The sequence below is a fragment of the Anomalospiza imberbis genome, chromosome 11, assembly GCF_031753505.1.
Source record: "Anomalospiza imberbis isolate Cuckoo-Finch-1a 21T00152 chromosome 11, ASM3175350v1, whole genome shotgun sequence".
NCBI classification, from domain to species: domain Eukaryota; kingdom Metazoa; phylum Chordata; class Aves; order Passeriformes; family Viduidae; genus Anomalospiza; species Anomalospiza imberbis.
The window spans coordinates 13,832,637-13,857,822 of record NC_089691.1 but is presented as its reverse complement, the minus strand read 5'-3'; the positions used below and the strand labels follow the sequence as shown (position 1 = coordinate 13,857,822).

Genomic DNA, 25,186 nt, shown 5'->3' with positions numbered 1-25,186 from the left:
GAAAGCAGGTGACAAAACATTTTCAGGACAGGCTAAATAGCCAAGGAATGATAACTGATGTATGCAATCTCCCACCAGGAAAGAAAGAAGCATGAAACATGGCAAATGAACCTGAGGAGTCCCTCCAAAATCTCAGAGAAGAAGGCACAATCACTTGAGATAAATCCAGAGCTCTTGGCTTCCAAGGGAGCAAGCAATTATTAAGCCTTGCTGCACAGCAGAGTGTACATAGCTGGAAGCACAGCCTGTGGCAGAGCTGCTCAATTACACACTACCAAGATCTTCTGGATAATTTATCTGAGTTCTGCTGGGCAGAGAGCAGTGCTCCAGCTCTGCTGGGCCAGGTACTTGCATGCTGTCTTCACAGCTAAGAATAGCAGTGGCGCACTGCAGCTGCTCCCCAAGGGACCAAGAGAACAGCCACAAAGACAGGCTCTCCCACAGCAAGAAGGACCTGAGCTAGACTGGAAGGCAAGAGTGGGACGAGATGCACAGCAGGAAACCTATTTGCAATCTCGATCTAATTCCAGGCCTGCCATTTAATTAGTCTGATCAATACAGCCAAGTTTGAGCAGTGTTAAATGTGGTCCTGAGCTGGCTGTACAAGCACAGAAAGGGCGTCACACAATTCCCTGTATTTCGGCTTTCCATCATGGCTGCAAGTTTGGGGGTAATACCCCTGTCTGGCAGCTCAGGCTCTGAAAGGACATGACAGCAGAAATCAGGGAGAGCAGAGCTTCACCTGTCTCACACAGATCTTGTTCTTTGGCTGCTCAGTGAACTGAGAAGTGAGGGTCAGAGTATTGGAAGACCCCTGTATTGCAAAATGGTGCTTTTCCTGGGGTATGCAATGCCTGAGTAAGAATGAGGGCACTTCACTGAAAGCAAAAGCAAAGCATATACTGTTAGAAAAACTTTCAGGACATCAGACAGGGATAACCTTCCCTGGAAAGCAAGGACTTTACAAGGGAAGGGGAGCTGCTGTTCAATGACATCTACTTCTCTCCATGACTTTGGAAGATAAAGTGGAGGAAGTCAGTGTGAAAGAGAGCAGGCAGAGTGTTTGGGCCCACAGCACTGTGCCATGATGGAATCACAGTGGGAACAATGCAGGATGCTAGGGAGAAGCATGAAGGAATAGTGCTTCAGTGCAGAGTGAAGAGAAAGATGTCACCTCCCCTAGAGCACAGCACAGCCAGACAGGAAAAACAGAAGTGTCACACATGGTGACATAAAATTGAGCTAAAGGAGTAAAGAGATCTGTAGGCAATAGGCTTGGGCTGAAAGTAGGCAGAGACAGGATTCTGCCAGAAAAAGTAATGAGCTGCTGAACAGAGGACAGGTTTGTGGCCAGATAGAAACAAAGGTTTTGGAAAGGGCAAGCGTGAATGGCAGAGGAGGGCCTGGACTACAGCAGGATCCCCAGAGAGAACAGAGTTCTGCAGCTCTTACAAAGGGACAGTAGTATCTGGAGCCTACTTAGGAGATTCTGCCCACATGGCAAGCCATGATCCAGGGCACCAGGGACAGCAAAAATATCTCTCTGCCCAGTATCTTCAACCACACCAGTCAGATAAGTCTGTGCTAAAGAAGGTAAACAGAAAATTGTTTTTTGCTTTGGGTGTGCAGCCCCAGTTTCCAAATGCCGGTCACTTTCCATGGTTGTCAGCTAAGATTAAACTGATCTTACACCACCTCTTAGAGGTGGATCAAGTCATCTTTTGAATTCTGCCATGAACAGGCTGATAAAAGCACAGCGTATCTCCTGCAAAACTGACTTGGTGACTCTCTAGTCCTCCAGCCCTCCCTGGGGTCCCCAGCCCTGTCAAGCAGCTGTGCAAACTTAGTAAGGTTTCATCTAATGCAACAACACTGGGGTCTAAGAGTTCAAGGCAGTCAATTCTGTGTCTTGCCTCCAGGCAGTAAAACAAACACTTGTCGATTCATTGAATAAACTGATTGACTCTGCAATGAGTCTAAGTAATTTCTTTCCTGGCTCAGAGATCTGAGCCTGGCCAGCAGAGCTAAGATATTGTGGCAGACCTTCCTCTCTATCCCCAAAGCCTTCTCAAGGGAGGCTCCTGAGGAAATGTCACAGTCAATATGCATCTTGAACAGCCTCAAGAGACAGCAGGGGCTAAACCTGAGAAGACACAGCATGGGAAATTTTGTGTTCTCACTGCAATGGCAGCAGAGCTTCTAAAACACTGAGCTTGGCTTGAGACCAATACTAGATGTCTGGGGTGACTGCACCCCAATGCAATCCAGTCAGTGCTAGAGGTGAAAGTCTTCCTGTAATTTCTACCTTGAATATTTCTTGTAAAGTCTTACTGCAGAGCCCCAAAAGAGCTTCAGTGAGGCCCTTGGAACAAGCTGGAACTGCCAGGACATCAGAACCAGCTCCCAAGTCTTTAAGAACAGCATGCCTGCAATACATGACAGCCATGCCAGAGGCTGGCTAGGAGAGAGGGCAGCACAGTGCTGGGAAGCAGCCGGACAACAGCAAAGCTGACATGGTTGGAGGAGATGAGATACAGCCAATCTTCAAGTCGCTGTCTCTGCCACAGACATCTAATGGCAGACAGAAAAAGAATCAAAGTGAGCTTCACACACCCACCTCTTCAGGTCCACGAGTGGGAAGAAACTCCCTCAAAAGTGCAAGATTAACTAAATTAGATTAGCAAAACAGAGATGAGCTGCAAGCTGTTCCTTCACACAAGAAGGGACCTCTCGCAGGCCATAAACTGGCAGCTCCTAACCTGGAATGGTTCCTTTTAATTAGGTCAGTGCTTTCCATGCAACATGCTGCACAAGCCAGTATTTCAGAGCACATGGACACTCACTTGCCTGCCAGAGAAGAGTCAATACTGGAGGCAGAGCAACAGTCAGGGATCCTTCCCTTTCTTAATACGTAACTGAGATGAGTGCCAAGTGCCAACAGCTAGGCTCCATCCTGCCCCATGCTGCTCCCGCTCACCTGACGTTTTTCCACACACCTAGGACTATTTGGGAAGCAGCTCATTTGCCAGCATATGCTCTTGCCTCAAACTGAGGCATTAAGTAGGTTCTGTATGTACAGGCAGACTGTGGCAACCTGGAGTAAAGGACAACCCTTCCCACCTTTGCGTGGGAAATATTGGCAAGGAGTATGGCACCCTGCCAGGAACTGTGAGCCCTGGCTGAATCCCAGACAGTTATCTACAGGCTGGGATAGTGCCCGAGCAGCCTGTTCTCTGTGAGCACCATTTCTGATTGCAGCACATAGTCATGTGCTAGCCAGCAAGCCCATTTTGTGGCATGGTCGTGCAGTAATTCCAGAAAACATTCCTGTAAACAATTCCTCTCCTGCTGTGGTCACTACCCCAAGCTGTCACACTGCATATACACCTTCTGAGCGAGGTGGCTGTAAGGAGCAAGACACACAGGGCACACACACTCTTCTCACTACTAACAAAACACCCAAAGCCAAGGGGCAGCAGCTTCTCTGTCCCACTCTGCTCCCTCCAGACCCACAGCTCAGCCATCTGCAGCCCTTAAGTAAGGGAGCTCTCTGTGACTGCTGGTCAATGCAGATCCTTTGCAATTTAACTCCTCCAGATCTCGGCTCTCTAGATTATAGTACTTTGGGTTTTGTTTAATTGACTTAGCAAAAGCACATTCAAGCAAAGATTATCCAGCTGCTAATCCACATTAGTGCTTTGTAGACAAAAGCTAAATCCCTGACACAGATACAGATTTTTTCTGCAGTGTCATGGGATACTTAAGACTGCTGGTGTCAAATGCAAATACAGGAAAAGGTTTGCAAACTGCAACCCTGTCGCATGCAGGGGGTTCAATCTGAGGGACATAGACTGCCTTACTCAGAGCTCTCTGTAGAGCAAGCAGCACCTTGTCCTACTCTGCAAATAGTCTATGCAATATCTTCCTGTGTGTTTGTCTTCTGCAGATGTGATATTACCATCGTGTTGAAATAAGCCAGAAAGAGTGATAGGAATTACCTTTGTACTGCTTTGCCTAACAATGAACCATCCCGGAATTTACAAGTACCCAGGATCTCTGGATCAGAGCAAGATACCCAAGATGGGCAGATAATGGGACAGCAGCAGCCTGTTGACATTGCCTGGCCAGGAGAGGGGCTTGGCTCCTAATGTCTGACTGGGCATTTGTGACCCTTTCTCTTTAGGGCAGTCCAGTTACCCCCTCCCAGGCCCTGCCCATGTCTCCTGCTGACTTGCCTTTTTGTTCCCTCCAGAGCTCCCCTGCCTGCCAGCACCTGGACTGGGCTGTTGACCTGAACTACCTGAAGGATACCGGCTGGCATTTTACAAGCAACCATTTTAACCACTGCAGCAGAAGTTAAGGGAAGTGTTTTGTTGCTATGGCCACACAGAGGATTAGGAAGTCAAGTACAGTGGTTTCTTCATCTCAAGAGCCTTGGGTGTTGACCTGCCAGCAGCACTGCAGGAATAAAGGTATTTTTGGCATCCTGATCAGTCTCTGTGCTCCTGCTTTTCCATATTAGTATCACAATTTTTCAGGAGGCAAAGAGACAGAATTTACTTCTTCCTTCCACACAGTCCTCCACCCAAAATGGGACCCATTGTTTCCTTCAGGGTAGAAAATGGTAGCTGAAGGTACTGTGTTATCTACCAGACCAATTCAGACTGCCACAGCTGAAGCAGGGAGACCAAAGACCAAGTGGAATGACAGAACCTCTTTCAGAAGAAAACATACCATGCTTAGAACCCAGAAACTGCAACCCATGACAGTGTCTGATAAGCCAACCCTAACCCTCACTATGGTGCTCTTCTGCCTCCTCCTGTTTCTCCTCTTTGCTCTTGCAGAGCAGTCTGGCTGAGGCATTACAAACTGCTTCTTCCTGAGCACTGCTGCAAGCTTGCTACCAGCAAGCACTGAACAGCCTGTCAGACCTTGGGAATGGCATGGGATCATGCACAGGAACTGTGGCACTACCATTGTGAGCAAAGCAACTCCCAAGACAAGCTGTTTTCTTTCCAGTATTTTCTTCTCTTCTTGGGAGATTCTTTCCATCTTACAGAAAATGCAGAGGTGGGCCCCAGCAGCAATTCCAACCCCTCCTATTGACATCTTTCTCTGGGGAGAGCAGTTATCCTCATTTATGAAAACTGTCAGACACTGGGGTTTTTCTCTGGAATTGTGAGACACTTGTTAAGAAAGTCTTAGAAGTTTTCAATGCTTTACTTGTTTGTCATTTTATTTTCCATACGATGAGAGAGTACTCAGATTTGGCTGGTGGCTGATTCAGAATCACTACAAAAAGACTCATCAGAAAATCTGCAGAGGCTACACAAGCATATGACACTGTTAACAGCAACCTCTTATCTCGGAGTCTCTTTATTCCATGTTGGCCTAAACACATGGTGTTTGCTCCGGAGGCTCTGTTCTTTCTTCCCTAGGCCAGCTCACAGCTCGACGCCGCCCTATCGCAGTGTCAGACTCCAGAAGGGTGCCTTTGCTATGGTGTGAGATTAGGCTCAGGTCCAGGGTCCCCATTCCCCAGCAGGAACACTCAGCCTTCAGGGCAGAATCCTTTGTGCCGGCACAGTGCTTGAAGCTTGCTCCCAGCAGATTCCTATCTCTGCTTGCCACCTGCACCCAGTTTTTTCCAACCTGTGTCATCAGGAGGGTCAGCAGGTGAAAAGGGGGAGAGGATAGATGCAGAGTGAGGTCTGCTTGGTTTGAAAAGCTTCCTTTCCTAAACACCACAGCCATTTCAAATCCTGGTGGATGCATTAGACAGAGAAAGTGCTGTGAGCTGCAAGCATGCAGGATGCAGAGATGTGAGAGCTCAGATGAGGCATGCGCTGAGGACAGGCATAAGACAGCTGGCTGTTATCAGCACAGTTCCTCGCTCCTCTAGGGGCTCAGGCAGGAGTGTCTGTGTTTAACAGCCAGCACTCCAGACAAGAGAGGAACAGGCCTCTCGAGGTTTGTCCATAGACACAAACACAGGTGCTTCAATATTTCCAGAGCCACACAACTGCAGCTCTGCACTCCCTTTACTAGACACTCATTTTGCTGAGAAATGCCTGCTCCATCCCATCTCACCTGGATCTGGGCACTTCCAGTGGGCTGCTTCCAATCCTCAGGAAGTTATCAGAATGGGTTGATGAGGAAGAGCTGGAGGACTTGACTTCAACCATCCCAGTGGAAGGCAGCCTGTCTTCAGACTGCTGTGCTCTGCTCCAGAGCACGGCTTGTGGTGACGATGCACAGCTCTTCCTCCTGAGGGATGGAGGACGTGGGTGAGAAAGCTGACTTTTCTATGCACTCCAACTAGGAAGCCTTTCCACCACAGGCTGGAGTTTAGCCCAGCAGCTACAAGCTCTTGTTTCCACTGAACCCACCCTCCTCCCTCCCAAGGAACCATGAGTCACGGTAAAAGCTCAGGGAGGGGGTACACTGAGCTCAACCCATCTCAGCCCCTTCTTTTATAGATCACCATCCACGTGACCTGGAAATCAGAGACGGGAGAATGCATCAGCCCACACACACACAGCGATTGCTTTGTTTAGTCTAGCAGCAAAAACGCCTTGAGCAAGGGGCCTCCCAGCGGGGAAAGACCATTTCAATCTGCTCGAACTCCACAGCGCGTATCAGCCCAGGTGGGCGTTCGTGCGCACCGAGGGCGACAGGGACACACCACCAGTGTTATTTTCCCTTTAAGCAATTCCCTTTGGGCACTGCTGACCACACTTCTGACCATGTGCTTGCAGCTGACAGTCACTCCAGATGTAGGTACACTTCAATTCTCTCTCTGTCTGTGCTGACAGCCCAAACTGCTCTGGCTTCTTTCCTAGCTAGCACATTCAGACTCAGTCATGATTCACTGTCCATTGCTGCATCAGGCCTTAGCTCACAGTACCACCCAACTACATGCCAAACAAGTACACATCTGGGACTAATTCATATCACTGCTGCTCCACATTCAGAAGATTTTCCTTCTTATGTCAGTTGTTTGGTTTTGTTTTTTCCCTAAAGAGTCCCAAGAATTTCTCCAAGACGACACTGAATTGGACAAAGACTCCCTATGTACAAAAGTAAAAGAGAAAAATTCTAAAGGAAACAACTCTAGGGGAAAAGATGTTACTCTTCCTAAAACATGGAAGGGCATCTCAGCTTTGAGATCTCAAGCACTGTCAGCAAGTGCAGCTAAAGACAGGCTCATTGTACAGTGGAAAGTGTGATATCCTCCCTTCATTTCTTGAAGGGTGTCCACCCTCAAACATCACACCACAGCCTCTCTTAAAGCTTTATTCATCTCATGTTATCATAGCTGCCAACATCTCCAAGTACAGCCTGCAGAAACAGGTCTGAACAGCTAAAAATCAAATGCCTCTCCCTGCACAGAGACTGTGAGGCCACCTGTTTTCAGGGCAACACAACAAAGTACATCCCCTCATGCTATGCAGAGCACATCCCATCCAGCTTGTAGCAAGCCCTATGTATTCTCCAGACTACAGAACCACAACAGCCTGCAGTACAGCACCCGTGACCAGTCTTCTCACTGAGCTCACAACCTTCCCCTTTCCCAAGCTCATGCCCCCAGCATGGCCCAAACCATCCCTGCGGAGCAGCTGCTGGCCCCAACACAGCCCGAGGTCTTCCACAGAAATAAAAGCAACCCAGAGTTAGGAAGCCCATTGCAAAATCCAGCCCTGATCCACACAAGTGCAGCTATCTCCTCCAGCATGCTCTGGTCACTTCACATCTTGTAAAAAGCACACATAGATTCTGTGCAGCAGAATCGAGTCTGTGTGTCCTGAGCACTCAGAGCAACACAAATGCTTCCAGTTCACTACCCTGCAGCCCTGCAAGTGGAAAGTTGCTCTCTACTCGATGCAGTCACTGATGTGGATAGGCAGGCTCTGTGCGTTAAGAGCACTCCGGGTTGCACACCTGGCAAAGAGTTTGGGACTCTCCATCTCCATTTTGTGATTCTGCAGGGATATTCTCCTTTCCCTTCTCAGCACTTTAAATTGAATATACAATGTGCTTCAGAAAGGCTGCTGCCACGAGCATGGCTGCAAGCTCAGTCCCAGAGGACTTCAAATGCCTCCAGCACAACCCAGATTTAATTTAAAATAATTGCAATATAAAATAGCGTCTTCACAAGTGCTGAGGGAGAGGAGAGAAAAATTAAACTGAGAGGGGCAACCCTACAGCAAGGCTCTGAAATCCCCAAACAGCACCAGAAACTCCACAAGCAAGTCCAAAACCTGTCCTGGAGCAATAGAGTTGCCAGACACTTTCCCCGCTTCCAGACAGCCACCTGCATCCCCAGGCAAGTCCTATGTGACCCCTCTATCAAGAGGCAGTACTGAAAATTCTGTATTCTCCCCTGGAAATGTCTCTGATCAGTGCTGCAGGCAGGAACCTGCCTTCAGCTCACATGCCTCATGCTGGTAGGGGGGCTAAAATTTAGAGGGAATTCTTGTCTACCCAGCCCAGCTCCCACTAACTGCAGACACTCCTCGTGTATAATGTCTTTCCTAAACTCTGATTAAGCTTCATTTTAGGGCAGCTAAACCATCTCCACTTTTCCCTGGGGAGGCTGCTGTGAAATGTAATTTTTCTGGTAGTTTGGAACAATCTTTTAAAAGTAATGAAATCCTTTGTGGATGAAGTTTAACAGTGAAACTGCTGAAAATGAAACAAATATGCTTTACTCTCATCTATGTACAAACTTTGTAGCATCCCTGCAGAACCCTGACAGCCTTTTAACATGGGGTGGCCTCCAACTTTTGGTGCAGAAGCTATGGAGTACAAATTGCAGCAAAGCTTCTGACAGTCAAATTCCTCCCCTCACTGTAAAGAATCCAAGCTACAGAGAGCAAACCTGGAGGGCAAGACACTGCAGAAATATTTTTTCCATCAGGCCCAGAGCCAGCCCCTTTGTTCAGCCCACCAAGTGGTTATCTCCTCACCATGTTGCTTGAGCCTGTGCTCCTGCTGGCATCAGCTCCACTGCTTCATAGGTAAAGCTCCCAGCTGCTCCAGGGGAACTTTCCATCCCCAGGGAGAAGTCACTGCTCAGGCTTGTGGTGCTGCCTCGGTCTTTCTGCTCTAGAGAGAAGAAAACAGAGCTACCTGAAGACCAGCTTGGTTTCACTCACTTCCTCTCCCTTTAAGCAATACACTTCCCCGTGCCCTGTGTTCTTGCAAGGCCCCACAGGCAGCACACCCATTTGGGGTCATCCTGAAGCTGGGAACCCAAGCCCACAAGCAATGAACCATTAGCAGCACCCAGGGGCACTGATGCTTGACACTCACTGAGCATGCAGATCTCTTCCAGGGTGAAGCTAGGTGGCAAACTCTTCCTTCTGGGGAAGGAAAGACAAAGTTACCTCAGGCACACTTCAGGACAGGCTGGCCATAGCCAGGTCACTGTCACACACAGCAGATCAGAGTAGGGGGGAATTAGCTATGCAGGGGCAGAGGGGAGAGGATGGGGCAGTGTGCACTGTCTTGCTCCTAACAGTCCCAACCCAAACTCCCCATGCTTTTGAGAAGGTGGCAACAGGCAACACTGCACATGATGTACTTATTCAGAGCATCCAGGGTGGGCTTTGCTTCTTTCTGTCCCTCCTGAAATAAGAAGGTTTTATGCTGGGCACTCCATTACAAACCAGCCACCCCTCTGTGCCCACCAGTGCCTGATGGAGCTTGCTGTGCAGCCTGCTTGAGCCAGAGCACACATCTCTGGGCTCATCTGTGCTAAAGCAGCCACGGACAGTCATTAAGCAGAGAGCACATTTCAGTATGGACAGTTTTTCAGAGCACAACGTGGCATCTCACAAGCCTCGGCCCCGTTTTGCAGCCTTCAGAGTGCAGAATAAATTAAAGAAAACTGGGCCAGGACACCAGGGCTTCCATCTCCCCAAAGAAGCAGCACTAACAAGCTCCCTGGCTCTGTAGCCCATGCAGCAGCAAGCACAGGCTCCTTACCTCTGTGACTTCAGAGCAGAGAACTCCTCAGAGGTGATGTGCTTCAGAAAATTGAAGCAGAAAAAGAAAATCTGAGCAAAGGGAAAGAGAAAAGCGGTTCAGGAATGAACCCGAGGCTCCATGCAGCCTCTTATCTTGGTGAGGAGGTGCTGGCAGGAAGGAGATAGCAAAAAATCTGCAGCTACCAGCCTCCAGTGTGCCATGGGCTGCCACCATCCCATCCTGGGCCTTCTCTTCCATGTAAACTGCCCCTCTGCTCCCTGCCACGGGGAGGCCCAGAAAGGAAGAGGAACAAGAAGTCTCCTTATCAAGGTCTTGCACACATGCTGCAAGCCCACAGCAGGTACTTATGCCATCGGTGCAGAATGGGACAGAGATGGCAGCAGCTGCTTATACATCCAGGTAAGCAGCAAACCCAGCAGGACTTGCACGGTTAGAGCCACATGCTCCACCTCAGCAGCAGACCAGTACCACATCTGGAAGCATGAGGTACCTACATTTGTGGCATTTGAAGCATTTGTGGCCCCAGGCTCGTGCCCTGCCACACCCCAGTCTGCTCTGCATCATTCACCCCACTGTGTCTCTGCCACCTCACCCACCCGTGCAGAGCTGTGCCCTTCTCCTGGGAGAAGTGGGGAGCAGGGAGTGCCAGAGGCAGCCAGGCACCCCCTCTCCTGCTGCAGCTACTGACTCCACCCATGACCAAGCAGAGAAGAGCTCTCAGGCTTGAGCCAGTAGAACTCCAGGAAAGGAATGAATAGGAGGAATGATACTGACTCTTTCAGGGGATTTTGTACCCCTGAAAGATGGAAAATAGGCCAGGGTCACGTCTCTGCTGTTTGAAGGCAGAAGATTCCTCAGTAAGGTGAGAGTTCAAGGAGCAGGGGAATAGCAACAGGGTTAGACACACACTCCACCTCTTTTCTACTCAGAAATGATAGTGCACTATACTGCAACTATAGTCAGAGGAATCTTTTCTTGCTGTTCAACAGTGAAAGATTTTGCAGAGAATTACTTCAACTAATTTTTAAGTGTGTCTCAGACTTATATGTGTACCCACAGACACATCTCACCAAACTCACACACTGGAACCAGCACAAGCTGCTCCGTGAGCCTCTGATGACATGCAAGCCACATGCAGCTGCAGCACCCAGGCAGGAGGGCTGGCACTCAGGACAAGCACACAGGACTATCCAGCTTTATTTTCAAGGATTCAAACACCTTAAGCATCCTTCTCACTGCTGAGCTGAACAGCAAGTCCTAGCACCCTCTGATGTGGGGTCTGAACACTAATGGCACAAGAGAGAAACTGGCAGGAGTGACACCCCCCAGCAAAACTGTAGCCTGAGAGAGTTACAAGTAACCCCACAACTTACGCATCACAAAGTGACAGGGCAAGGCTCTTACCTCGTACTTCCAGCACCTGAACAATCTTTTTAGAGCCCAGCCACACCACTGATACTACCAGGGGCAGGCAGTGAATGCTGCTACCATAAACAGATATCCTGAGAACACAAAGCAGTGCTCAGCCTCTGCCTCAGACCAACACTCACCTCTTCTCCTTTACTGAGTCGATCGACTAACATGTGCCTGGAAAGAGAGCAAGGGAAGTTCAGTCACATGCCAGAATCAGCAGAAGAGTACAAGCTGTCAAGAACAGCCAGATGCCTGAGCCCTCAGCTAAAAAAAAAGGCACCAGCCCTTCTTGTCCCAGCTCACTGGGACCTGCTCAAACATCAACCTTTCCCTGTGAACAAACATCAAAATGACCCCTCAAGGCTTCTCCCCCGCTGCACAGAGATGCAAATGCGACTAAAACTTATCATGCCTACCCAAAGAGAAACCAGTCATAGGCCACTGTCAGGTAGAGAATCTCAGATGGCTCCAGGGATGTGTGGATCAGCCCATCCTGCAAAGAAAACAACACAGCCTTCAGGCAGCAGCCCTGGGGACTAGAACTTGGGAATTCATGAGCTGCTGAAAAGTGTCATGGTGATCCAGGGTGCCCATCTTCCTCTACCTGCCTGTGACAGCATGTCCCAAAGAACATTAGCAACATTAACAGCTCCACCACCACTTCCTTGTGACAGTCACTCACCCTCCAAGCAATCAGCCCCACAAACAGAGGAGGTCAGCCAGGTACTCACAGCCCATAAGGAGAGGCGCAATAAGGAGATGAAGAGAGGCGTTCGATCCCAGCCGGATATACAGTGCACCAGGAGCCCGCTGTCATCTGTTCCAGGGGTAGGAAGGAGAAGGAAAAAAAAAGGATGTTGCAATGAAAGTAATGGTTTCTTTATGGCAAATCTGTAGAGACAAGCTACTCTCTGTACCCACAGCCCAGGCTCAAGAGCAGAGCTCAGCCAGAACATTCTGTCTTAAATACAACAGCCAACAAATTGCTCAGAGTGTCCTGGGCTGTCAGCAGCACCAGCTGATGTGCTGTCCTGGTCCTGACAGCTGCTCAGGACACAGAGTCATTAGGTAAGAACATCACTTTACTACCCTGAACATACACCTACCCAGCCGTAACCCACTATCACAATCTATTCCTACACTGGTGAGAAAACAGCTTCAACTGAACAATTTTTTCAGTCTCACTAACCTTCCTACTGCACACTGAGCAGAGGCACACGCAAGGCACAAATCCTACACCCTACAGAAAACCTGCAGTGTGTCCCAGCACAGCTGCTGCAGGAGACTATAGCTGGCCATGCTGTCAGAGCCAGCCATGGCTCCATCCATCAGTGCTAGGTCACAGTGCCCAGAGGGAATGGGATGCCACACAGGGCAACAGACACTCTTCACATAGTTGGAGTGTCCATGGTGAAAGGGGGTGGAACGGGCTCTTAAACAGGCACCAAATGAGATCCTGTGTTGGCGAGACAAAACACAGGTAACCAGCAAAACAAGAGCAAGAGTCAAAAAGCAAAGACACAATGTTCCTTCTTTTCAGGTTTAAAGTAGTAAAACAATAGTCTAAGTTTTCAGATATCCATTCATATTCAGGAAGAAAGAGTTTTCAAGGAATCAGCAATTCCTCCCTAAGAGGGGAGTTGGAGTTCTGAGATGGGAGGACCATCATCCTGTTTTGAAGGGAGAGAATTAAAAGTGACTTCTGTACTGGGAGTTGATCCACAGTGGCACTAAGAACATCAGCTGTTCTTCCAGGGACAGTGACTGCTCCAGTTACACTGCTGGGAGGAAGGAGTTTGTCTTACCATCACTATTGATAATGGAGATCAGCAGCTTCAGGTAGTTCTGTGTCTGTTGAACGAGGTCCCAGCTCTGCAGAAAAAGGAATGTTGATGGTAGGGGCCTGCCCACAGCAAAAGGCTGCTCTGCAGTTCAGAGCTGCTCTATCCAGAATAGCAGCAAAGCAGAAATAACCATGTGGCCCTTCCTCAGTGATAGACTTCCCCTTTGTATCAATACCCCCATCCTCTGCAAAAGTCACTCTGGGACAAGATACCTGGTAGACAAATAAAACAAAAGACCATCTCTACCGTCCTCCTGGCTGGCAGAGGAGCTGCTTTGCCTGCAGCCCCAAAGCTGCAAGCAGCCCATGCTGAGAGAGGCAGCAAACACCTGCAGAGCACTGACCCAGTTGTGCGCACGTGCACTTTTCCAAGTGGCTGAGCCACATTCCAGGCATGTGTGCAAAGCCAGCAGCACGACGGGATGTGCAGGCCAAGGCAGAGGCCTGTTCCCACAACCCAAGCACTTTGCTCAAAGCTCTGTGGTCCTTGAAAATGTCCCCAGCTGGCTGCTGACCCTCACCCACCCTCCAGACAGGCACTGGACTTCTTCAGTAACCCCCAAGCAGCAGCAGAACTACAGAAGGGCTCTGAACTCAAGGACTCCAGTACTACAGGACATACAGGTGAAGAACATCAGAACAAGCCCAAGCTTGTCGCTTGACCATCACGTCATGAGCAGATGCAGGGAATTTCAGTGGTTTGATAGAATCAGGACCAGCTCAAGGGAAATAAGATAGCACTGGCAAGGAAGAAGTAGAGTGGGATGCATTTCATGGCAGAAGTGTTAGCAGTGCAAGTGGTGACCACAAGCAACAGAACCCTTGACATGCACCTGCACATGTGCACATCTGTGTGCAACCACACTGGAGACTAGTGTCAGACAAAGAGCATATTGCTGAGCTGTGAAGCCTGTAGAGCCACAAAACATTAGGGAAACGGGGAACACAGTCAGCCTGCAGCAGAAAAATACATAATTACAAAATCTTTTATCTGCCCAATTCAATTCATCTTCTGCTTATTTTTGAAGGCATCATCCAGTCACCCAGTCTGATCTCTTTGTATCATGAATGACAAAGTTTTCTTCAGTTGCCCCATGTAAAGCCTGAGGCTTGCACTTGGCAACATCTTTGCCCAGAGAAGCATCTCAAATAGGGGTGACAGCTCATTACTCATTTGGCAGCATGTTCCAGCAGATTATCCTCAAAGTAATATGCAAGACTGTTTTTCCTTATCTGAAGGCTTGATTTCAGATGCAGATATTGCCTCCTGTGCAGCTCTTCTTCCCCAGATTCAAGAGTGCTTTAGAATTACTATTTTCTCCCTAAAAATGTACTTATACATTAATCACCTTAGTGATTAGCTAAACAGACGGAGAACTTCAGTTTTGACTGAAGCATGTTCTCCAGGCCTCAAATAATTTCTGCATCTATTTATTACACCTCTTCAGTTTTTAATATCCTTTTTAAAATACGGGCTGCTCGGTATTCTAGTGAACAAGTCTCTAGCCATACACAAGCTCTAGTTCTATTAAATCTGCCTCAACTTTTCTGTGATTCTGCTTATGCTGGCACTTAAGCAGTATTTACATCACTGACAATAAACACTGGCCCAAGCACAGGGAGCTCTGCTGGTTCTCCAGCCACAGGGCACAATAATGTGACATGCTCCAGCACAGTTAATCCCCACAAAACCTGGTAGATACACTATGTGTGAAATAGAGCATACTAATCAGTAGTGTAAGGTGATACTCCCTGGTGTGAACAAAGGTAGACTTTGAAGCTTGAGCAAACAGAAGAGTTCAATTACTGTTTGCCATGCTGTCCACAGTAAGGAGTGGAGACCTGCCATGGCCAGTTATGATTCTCTACTCCTCTCCCATAGGAAGGCACCTTGCATATCCATGAAGAAGGTGCCCAGTCCCTTGGCTCTGCTCACAGAGGAGAAGGTTGACCTCTCTCATGACTTCCCACAGCCAAGGCAGTCTGCCCAGGGCAGGCCTACATTGAGCTGAGACTGAGAACAGGTAATACTGCTTTCTGTTTCCTGTCTTGTTCCTTACCTTTGTTAGCAACCTATCTCCCTAATGGATTGCAAATTTTTGAAAGCTACATTAAAACGTTTGACTTTACAGTCAGCTGCCTTGGGGCACAGCAAGCCACGGAGCTTTTGGATTTCCACTGCTGTTCTGAACTGTCAGGCAGCCTTGCCCCACTGGGATGCTATAAAGTGAGCCAGATTACAGCAATAGGAGCAAGTCAGATTTCAAACCTCTCCTGATCCTTCCTGAATACATCCCTGACTTCCCACAGAGACATCCACTTAGCTCACCTGGTACTCGCTCCAATCAATATTCAGAGATTGGGTCAGAGAGACTGGGATACTTAATGGAGCATCTACATAGTCCTGTAAAAAACCCAAACACAGTTAGTCAGGGAAAAGTCATGACTCAAAGGGACTGAGTTCCAGAAAAAAAAAAAAAAAAGACAACAAATGCCAAATGGTGCATGAGAAGAAAAGATCTCAGCAAAGCATCTTTGAATGCAAAATCCTGAAGATGTAAGAATAAACTCAGGCTCTTGGAAGGACTAATGGACCAGAGGAGCTTTTATGTGCTCCCAACAGTGAAAGATGGGGATATTAGTCTCTGAATTTCTATAAGACTGCCCCACTCAACCATCCCCTCAGCAGGACATAAAATATGAAGAAAGAACTGAGAACCAAGGCTATCAATAAGATCAGAATTCAAAACTGGAAGCAACCCATACCTTCCATGAGAGGTCAAGCATCCTAGACTTCAGGATAATGATTCATTTATTCTACATATGAATTTTACAATCAATAATTTAGTACATTCCATATCTGTTTTGTTTGTCCTGTTGTTTTCCTCCTTGTGATTAGAAATAGGTACATGACATACAGACCATCACTGAGGAACTGGGAGGCAAGACTCAAACCCAGTAAAACACAGAGCTCTCCATTTTGTAACTTCCATGTACCTGTTTCCAGTTAAATATGAGACCTTCAGCTGTATAATCCCGGTCTTTGTAGTCCTTAAAAAATTCACAGCCTGCAAGAAAAGGAGATAATGAACAACAATTCAGCTAACTGGTATCTAACAAGTGAAGTGCCTGTGGGACTAGGAGTGCTGGCAGCCCCAGGCTCAAGAAATCCAAACCAATCAAAACTGCTGCCTGTGGGAAGAGAAGAGCAATAATCCTCAGTACACCGTGCAGCACAGCCTCCAGCAACAACAGCCCAGGGCACTTAGCAGTGCAGACACTCACACAGCAAAGGGCAAACTCCAAATACAGCAAATGGGGAGCTTGAGGGACTGATTTAATTTTTTTCCTGAACAAAAGGTTTCAGCAAGGAGCTATGTTTTGCAGGGCCTTGGACTTCTGCACAGATCTAAGGCATCAGCTTGACATGCTGAGTGAGAAGGAACCACCAAAAGAAGGTGTTGACAGAGCCCCAGGGAAAGCCAACTTTCACAGGGCATCTGCTGCAGGTAACAAGAAAGGGCTCTGTCAGAGGTGGCTTGATTTCTCTCACATTTAAGTCTTCTCTTACCCCACATGAAGGAAGGGGGTACATAACCACTTCCAAGCTGTCTCCCAAGCACTCTCCTCCTGAAGTGTGTCCTTTGGCTCAGCTCTTCTCCAACAACTCTTTGAAGTCTCTGCTGTGAGCCGCAGTCACTTAGTCACAGCTGAGCAGCACTATTAGCACTGCAGCTGCCTGCAGGCTACAGAAAACACCTCTGCCAGTGTGCTGTGCACACCTCAGCAGTGCCACAGTGCCCACACCACCCAGACACCCCTGTGTCAGGCACAGCTATGGAGAGAGATTCCCTCCCTGCAAGTCACAAGTAACTTCCATGGAAAAAAAAAAAAAAAACAAGAAAAGAATCGGTGCAAGGATAGGACTAATCCTCAAATATGCAGTCAGGACACAGTCTGTCAGTTGAGATTTAACTCCAATTAAACAATGACTTCATGCAAAGAATGGGGGATTATGGCATAAGTGTTGGCATCCACAAACACCAAAACCTTCTACAGATACCCCATTTTAACTCATGTCTTTCACTCCAGACAGTTCTTAATCTTCACTAGGTAAAATCTGTCTGGATGGCTGAGCCCAAAGAGTGGTGGTGAACAGAGTTAAATACAGTTGGTATCAGCTCCCCAGGTTTTGTGGTGTTCCCCAGGGTTCAGTATTGGGGCCTGCTTAATATCTTTACTGATGATCTGGATGAGGGGATCAAGTGCACCCCCTGCAAGGAGTGGAGTCACCAGCCCTGGAGGCATTAAAAGACAGGTAGATGTGGCACTCAGGGACATGGTTTAGTGGGGGACTGGGCAGCGCTGAGTTAACGACTGGACTCGATCTTAAAGCTCTTTTCCAACCACAGCAATTCTATGACTCTGTTTGGACACTGCCTTCCTCACCTAAGGCAACAGGATCTCAGAATAACTTCAGAAACAAATTACAAAACAAATTTTTTCAGTGCAACCCTGGAAACATCAATAAGAATGTATCACGGCATTTGGCCAGTCACTAGAGGGTTTGCTGATCCTTAGATGTGTATGCCTTAGATTTAACAGAATGACAGCATTCCCCCATGGACTAGCACTGCTGAAATCAGGCAACATCTGCAGGGAGTATTTGCAGTTTTATAAGGTTTATCTCCAGCGTGGCAGTGAAGAGCTGCTAAAAGAAAGCAGCTGTCCCAGAGGGAAGAAGAGGAAGGACCATCACTGAATAATATTGCTTACCATATGCAGATCCCCACAAAGAAACAACTCTGCAGCTTAACTTTATAGATTCACTTCTTCATTCCTTACAGCCCTACAAAAGACCTGTGTACACAGTCTTTCTCATGTTCCAAGTCTGGTGACGTATGCAGCAGCAACACATATCTGTGCTATGTACTACAGAAACCAGTAATACTCTTATTTCTGTACACTTTGGCAACCTGCATGGCAAACTCGATAGAAATCTTCATACAGCTTCTCTGAATTGTCACTAATTTCTGTATAAAAGGAAATACACCTTTAAAAAATGTTTAAGAGCAACAACTAGCAATCAAGGAAAAGTCTGGGTCTGGATCAGCCACCAGAGTTTTGCTGGTTTTGGTTTTTTCTCCTCTCCCTTTCTTTGTGCACTAGGGAGAAAGAAGAGTCTGCAGACAGACCTCAGGCACAGCAGCCTCACATCTGATCCTGTCGCCAAGCCCGACATCAGCAGGCAGCAGGAATACTCAGTTCTTCTGTAAGAGTGTGAGTGACCCAGCAGCGGTTGCTAGGCACAGGGATGGATATAGCCAGGGAGACAGGCTGCAAAGGGCTGCCTCTGTTGTACACTGCAGGCTCAGGTGAACTGTTCTGCCAGCACTGAGATTTCTTACAGTGGAGCTCTGGAACACTAGACTAGAAATTACCCTTACGAATTGGGTCTTTACATAACAAAGAACAAGATATATATTTTGCATCAAGTAGTAGTTTAGAGTTGCAGAGATGTCAAAGGCCATCTTAACCACCTCCACCTCTGGGACTTTTCCTCTGTGCTTGAATTAATAAGGACTGCTGAGAAATTATTTTGCCACCTCAAAGAGTGCCTAATGCTGACTCACTGCCAGAGCATCCAGGTTCATTGCACTGTTCTCAGTTTAAACAAGTTTTTCTCTAGAAGGAACATAGGAAACATTCAGCAAGTCATGATCATTTACATATACACATATAGAGTTATTTCCCAGCCCCCAGAAACAGATTGTCACCTGTCCCTTGTGAATCCCTCTGGACATCATTCCTGTACCTGGATATGGGATGGAGAGAAGCGTGAAATCAGCATAACGTTGAGCTTTGTCCACCTTCTCAGAAGACGTCACGCTGCACAGGACAAGAGGAGAACAGCAGATATTTACAAAGTGTTTTTTGGACAGACACCTGCACCCAAAAACTACTTGCTGCACTCCCTTGACTAAGATTTGACTCAGTTGTGAGCAGGGGCAGAACTTACCCAGCACATGCACATAAATAGGTACAGGCCAGAATCACTAAAGCTTTTCTCTGAGATAAGTAGGAGAAACAGCTCCCTCTGTGCATAGAAACAGAGGGCTCCATTGCTGTCTCCCTTCTGAAGGGGTGACTGTCTCATTACTATAAGCTCTACAGGGAAAAAGTCACTCAGACTGCAGAATACAGATGAAAACAGCTATGTTGCTCATTGATACAGTTTTCTGTGGCCTAAAACCTTGGGGTATTCTTTACAGCAACAACTAACCTATGCTGTTGTAGGATTCTTCCAGGGACTGCTTGCAGGATGCTGAGTGCACACCTGACAGCAATTCACATGTAAGGGCTACACTAGCTGCAAACCAAAGCTTGCACAAAAACAAATGAACCCAGACTCACTTCAAGCCAAACTTCACCTTCTTGTTTTCCACCATCAGGTCACAGATGTATCGGACAGACAGGTATCGAAGGAGCTTGATGTCGTGCCCTCTGACCTTGTCAAACAGCTGGGAGTCTGCATTTCTGCAAGACAGAATGAGCAAAGCAAGGTGAGCGTGGAAGACTGACCAAGCTGAGTCTGATTCTTCCCAGCTGAGCCACAGTTCTTCCCTGAACCACTTCTAGCCATAAGCAGCGCGAGCCAAGTCAGACTCTGCAAAATGACACTGCAAGTTTTGTGCTCATGGTCCCTTCCCACATCTCACTCCGTTCTGCAACAAGCACATAAGATACAACACAATTTCTACAGCCTGGAGATATACTTTTTGATGAAATAAACACAGCCATGCCCTTCAAATACATTTTTAATGGCTCTACATATTCCTGTCTCCAGCCCTTCCCTCTGTCAATAGATTAGCAGGCTTCAGCTACACTAGGTTCAGCCAGCCATCAATACTCAAGACACTTTTCCAAAAGCAAGGAATGTAAGACCCTGAGCCTGGTGGTGGGTCTCAAGCCTGTGCCCAAAACCCAAACTACAAAAGAGCAGAATTGAATGGCTGAGCCAGTCAGCAAACTCTCTTTTCCTCATCCCAATGATGCATACAAACCTAAGCGCAGAGTCTTCCTCGGAAATGTCTTCTGCATCTGCCCAAGCATCATCAGAACCTCCTGCAAGAAAAGCATTAAGTGAAGCTTTTGTAAACCAACTCGATCCCCAATCTCACAAGATACATATACAAACAAAAAGGCCATGGTTTGGTGTCTTCTCTTCATACCTAAGCATGGTTCCCCACATTTCCTCTTCCTGAAAATCTTGTTTTCTAATGTAGCCCACTCTTTCCTTGTCATTGCAAAGTACCTGGGCAGGTCAAACCCATGACTGATAGCCAGAGGACACCTCAAAAATGGTATGCAGTGCTTTTTTAAGCCAAATTTCAGCTCCCACACTACAGACACCCACTACTCCCCTGAAGAGCTTTCCCTACAGTCCAGTATATCTCACCATTATCAGCATTGATTCCCAATGATTAGTCAAGCAACAGCAAGTTCTAATCCTCTTTCCTCCATTATTCTCATTCCCCAGTGTTTGGAAATTGGTACCCTGAATCCTTTGGGATGCCTTTATTTGCCTACACGTTTCCTGTAACTCACTATTCAACCTCAAGTTCTTTGATCACTGAGGTTCTTACGAGCTGGAAATGGACATGAGGTTTCAGTCTTCACTCTGTTATGCTAAGCCTGATACACGCAGCCCATCCTAGAGCTCCCACTGGTCTTGGGAAGAGCTTGGCCTCATGTGTAGGTCACTGTCCCAGCACTGACCAGCCTTACCATGCAGACAGTGCCAAATGGCTCCTCACTCACCAGAGAAGATATAGTTGTAGCCAGTGCGCCCATAGAGCTCTCCCCAGCCGGCCAGTGTTGCTGATCTGCAAATATGCTGGAGGAAGATTTTTTGTTAATCACACAGGCTCCAGGAGTCTTTCCCTTACCATGCTTATTTGCTGTCAGGTTACATAGAAAGGGTTGGTATCTACAGCTATCACCTCTCAGCTGTCTGCCCTGCAACCCTGGTCTGAGCTCTCCAAACACAGCAAACTCCCAAGTGCCTTTATCTGTAGCTAGTTTTTAAATCATATTTTCATCTCCAGTTCTCCAATGCATTAATACAGTCAGTTCCTGCCAATTTAGCAACACATGCTCTGTTAATACCCTGCTTGAGCCTTATTTCCACATTCCTCTGGATGAGATTATGGATGGTCCCAAGATGACTCTGGGCAGTTCACTCCTGCAGAGAAAGGTCAGCAGATGCAGCCCACAATGGCTTCAGTCAAGCTAGATTAAAATTGTCACAGGTATGATTTTGCTATTCATACAGTGGTTCTAAATTCAACTAAGAAAACTGAATTAAGCTACTTAAATTCTAAATGAGACTATTCCTACAGGGCTTCAACATAGTTTAAGTAATTCACATAAAAAATGAATCTAATTTCATTTTCTTACAGATCCCCTTGCAGTCAAGCCCACACATTCATAAGACCATTTATGCAATCTTGCCTCCCAAGGGAACAGACAAAGGAAACTTCTCTGGAGAGAGGAAAGTTACTCAAAGAGAGCTGCTGGGAAGAGTAAGGGACAGAGACAATAAATATCTTTCCCCTCTGAAATGCCAAGTATCTTAAGGACTTCAGAAAGAACATCCATAGGAGAAAAAAAAAAAAAAGTTAGCTCTTTGGTGCAAGGCTCATGATTTGGTGGGGGAGAACAGCATGAAGTGCCCACAGACAGCTTAAGCAAATGCTCCCTGCTACTACAGGCTGTCTGCTTGTACCTAAGCAGATTTTTACACCATTTGGAAAAGTGACAAGTGACTGATGGCTGCACAGTTCAAATGGCAGAGAGAAAGGTAATTTTCTCAGTAAAGACAGGTAATCCATGAAACTTTACCTTTCCCTTGTACAGAATGACTGGGCAAACAAAGCGTCCTCTACACCTGGCCATCTTACTCCGGTTGATGAGGTCCTGCAGTTTGCCAACCTGCACAGTGCTCTCATACCTAGTGGGCAGAGATTCAGATCAGTACACACAGCATCTTCTCACACGTCTTTCAGCAAAACTGCTGCTGACACCCTGGGCTGGGATCCCATCCCTTTCCCTAGAAGTTAGCTCTGAACTTAGTAAGCATGAAAACACTTTGAGAATTGCTTCTGCTGCTGTACAACACATTTGGACACTTTTCTGGCTCCTTTTTTTATTTGGAAATACACAGTACATGACAGCACCATCAGGAACTGGCAATATAAGCACCACCAGTAGGGTCTGCCACAGACTAACACGTGGATTACTAGGGAAGGACAGTCAGTGTCTACAAAAATACATTTTCTGTTTTCCCTGCTATCATCTTTCCATTCAAAAGCAGCTCAGCACTACCATCATAGTGAAATCACTATCAGAGGGATAGTTTTGCAAGAAAAAAAGGAATATAATAGAAAATCAAATCTTGAACACTGCATGATCCTCAAGCATTTGTGTTGCCAGGTAATTAAACAACTAAATCAGCTAATGGGTTGAACAGGGTACTTAGATTAATGTCAGCTGCATCTGCAGAATTACATTTTTTTTTTTTGGTTTTCTTGTTGAAGTTAAAATAGAATTGTGTTTCATACCAGGAGACATTTTGGAAACATGTTAAAATTACTTCAGTTTGTTTAAGTACCAGCCCACATTGGATAGGAATCCAAACTCACTTCTGAACTACACAGACCTCAAGGAATTGGAGAAGCATCCAGAGTGATGTATTAGAGACCAGGTTAAGTCTGGACATACAAAAGTGCGTGGCTATGCACCTGGAGACGGTTAACAAGAATTTCCAGTTAGCCTTTCCAGTAATGGAGCACAGTAGAAGAGGCAGATGAACTGCCTGATCTCTGGATGCTAAAACATTATCAACATGGTAAACTTGAAAAAGGGGAAAAATAAGACCATGGGAAATTCCCTAGAGATGCAGAAGTACCAGCATTACCGTGCAGAGCACAGGCTCTCAGCTCATCTAAATCAACTGATTCTAGTGACCCACCCCCGCCTGAAGAGGCACAGGAAGGTGAGTAGGCAGCCAAGGGAGAGTCTATGCTGCAAGAGAAACCACCAGGGTCTGATGGAAAGAGCAGATGAAGATGAGCAGATGCACAGCAATATGTGCATCAGGGTGAAGGAGAGGACATGGAGGAGGAGGAGAACTCAAACGCCAAGCACAACAATGGCCAAGGAACAAATTAATATCTTTACAATGGAAGTTAACAAAAGTTGCTAAACTTCAGAATCACTGCGCATGGAGCAATGTACCAGCAGCTGCCACTCTGGGAACGGTTAAAAAAAAAATCTATTATTAAAATGGAAATTGATCTGTTTATGGAAAAAATTATACAAGGTGGTGCCAGTAGAAGCAGGGAAACAAAAAACAAGACTTCCAAATAATTTTTTTTTTTTAATAGAAGGATTTGGTTCTCAGAATTCATAGTGGTGGTTTAAGTTTTTCATGTTTTCCTGCATATACAATTATTTTGCTGTCCAGCTCCAAAGACCTTTGACATATACCAGAATTTAAAGAACAACCTTTGACATATACCAGAATTTAAAGAACAAAAACCCAAGCTAATCTTCTTTAAACAACGTGAACATGAGGTTGCTAATTGGAAAGGCAGGAAAATGTGAGCAAGTGTGAGAAGAGATGCCTTCATGTATATTTCACAACACCAAATTATTTTGAAACTCGAAAGATTTTGATACAGATTTGGTTGTGGGACTGTTTTTAAATGAATGCATGCAATTAAGAGATCTATCATATCCTGCACTCTGCTCCAGTTCCCTTTACGTTTCCTTTGCAAAAGCAAATACAGAGGGAAACAAGAACTTAAATGCAGTATTACCAAAATAGTTCCATGGCACTGCTTCCAAGAAGATGAGTTAGCAAAAATGAAATACCTGAAAGATCAGAAATTATAAGAGAAGCACCTCTCTGGGAGCTGAGACAAGACAACAGGTTTCACTCACTGCACTGCCCTGGAGAGGTTTCTGCAGCACTTGTGAGTCTGAGCAGCTTGGCAGGAGCCCAGGACACGGAGTGAGCGGGAAGCCCTGCACCCTCCTGGGGACATGGAAGGATAAGCCCCTCTCCCAGGCACACCACGCCTGATCCTTGGGAAGCCTGCCACACACTGGAGAGACCCGCTCTGCCATCAGGCATGGCTGTGCTACGAATAAGGCCCTCAGATCTTCTCATCTCAATAACCACCCTCAGTAATGCAAGAGATGAACGTGCAAACAAACACAGTTGTATCAAGACTCTGGTAGCAAGGGGGAAGCTACTCTGAAGAACAGATGTAATGCTTTTACAGGAGCTAGTGATTAAATGCAGCATAAACAGGAGAAAAATCTAAAGAAAACTGTTCAAAACACACGGAATTTCTTCTGCATCTGCACCTGCCTGGATTTCAGAGTACTGTTAGCAAACTTTGATCAAGGAAAGTCCTTTCTTCCCCCAGCTGCCCAGCTACAGAATGAACTGATTTGGGTTAAAAAATATCAATTTTTTTTTGTTTCCCCACATGGCTCCAGAAGCAGCTGTACTGACAGAAATGATGGTACAGCAAAGAGTTTGTACATGTGAAAACTGCTTCCAAAGCGCCTCAGTATTCTCAGAGTTTTGAAGCCTCACGTAGATCTTACCAGCTGATGAAAAACATTACAAAGATAAAAACAGAAGCCTTCAAGGCCAGGTTGGATGGGGCCCTCAGCAACCTGATCTAGTGGAAGTTATCCTTGCCCATGGCAGTGGGGATCGGAACTGGATGATCTTTAAGATCCCTTCCAACTAAACCATTCTATGGTTCCTCAAGAGACTCGGTCCTGGATGGAGTGTCCTGCTCACTGAAAGAGGTTCTTACCTTCCATAACACAAGAGGTGCAATGGTCTCTATTCCA

At 46.7% G+C, this 25,186-nt stretch overlaps 1 protein-coding gene across 6 annotated transcripts in view; it reads right to left on the bottom strand.

The window, feature by feature from the left end:
- The window catches only part of MTMR14 (myotubularin related protein 14), a 31,311-nt gene that overhangs the window by 4,315 nt on the left and 1,810 nt on the right, over window positions 1-25,186 (bottom strand). For 2 of the 6 annotated variants that reach the window (XM_068201992.1, XM_068201994.1), the window contains exons 3-17: window positions 22,154-22,262; window positions 21,071-21,146; window positions 20,314-20,374; window positions 19,664-19,786; window positions 19,065-19,138; window positions 16,247-16,317; window positions 15,579-15,653; window positions 13,212-13,278; window positions 12,138-12,223; window positions 11,823-11,899; window positions 11,544-11,580; window positions 9,991-10,061; window positions 9,316-9,365; window positions 8,970-9,108; window positions 6,091-6,267 (exon numbers count right to left, since the gene is read on the bottom strand). In XM_068201992.1, coding sequence (XP_068058093.1) covers window positions 6,091-6,267; window positions 8,970-9,108; window positions 9,316-9,365; window positions 9,991-10,061; window positions 11,544-11,580; window positions 11,823-11,899; window positions 12,138-12,223; window positions 13,212-13,278; window positions 15,579-15,653; window positions 16,247-16,317; window positions 19,065-19,138; window positions 19,664-19,786; window positions 20,314-20,374; window positions 21,071-21,146; window positions 22,154-22,262 — 1,293 coding nt within the window. Of the gene's footprint in view, window positions 1-4,631; window positions 5,653-5,740; window positions 5,763-6,090; window positions 6,268-8,969; window positions 9,109-9,315; window positions 9,366-9,990; window positions 10,062-11,543; window positions 11,581-11,822; window positions 11,900-12,137; window positions 12,224-13,211; window positions 13,279-15,578; window positions 15,654-16,015; window positions 16,156-16,246; window positions 16,318-19,064; window positions 19,139-19,663; window positions 19,787-20,313; window positions 20,375-21,070; window positions 21,147-22,153; window positions 22,263-25,186 lie in introns of those variants that run through there. The other 4 variants (XM_068201995.1, XM_068201996.1, XM_068201993.1 and 1 more) reach the window with 4 other exon arrangements.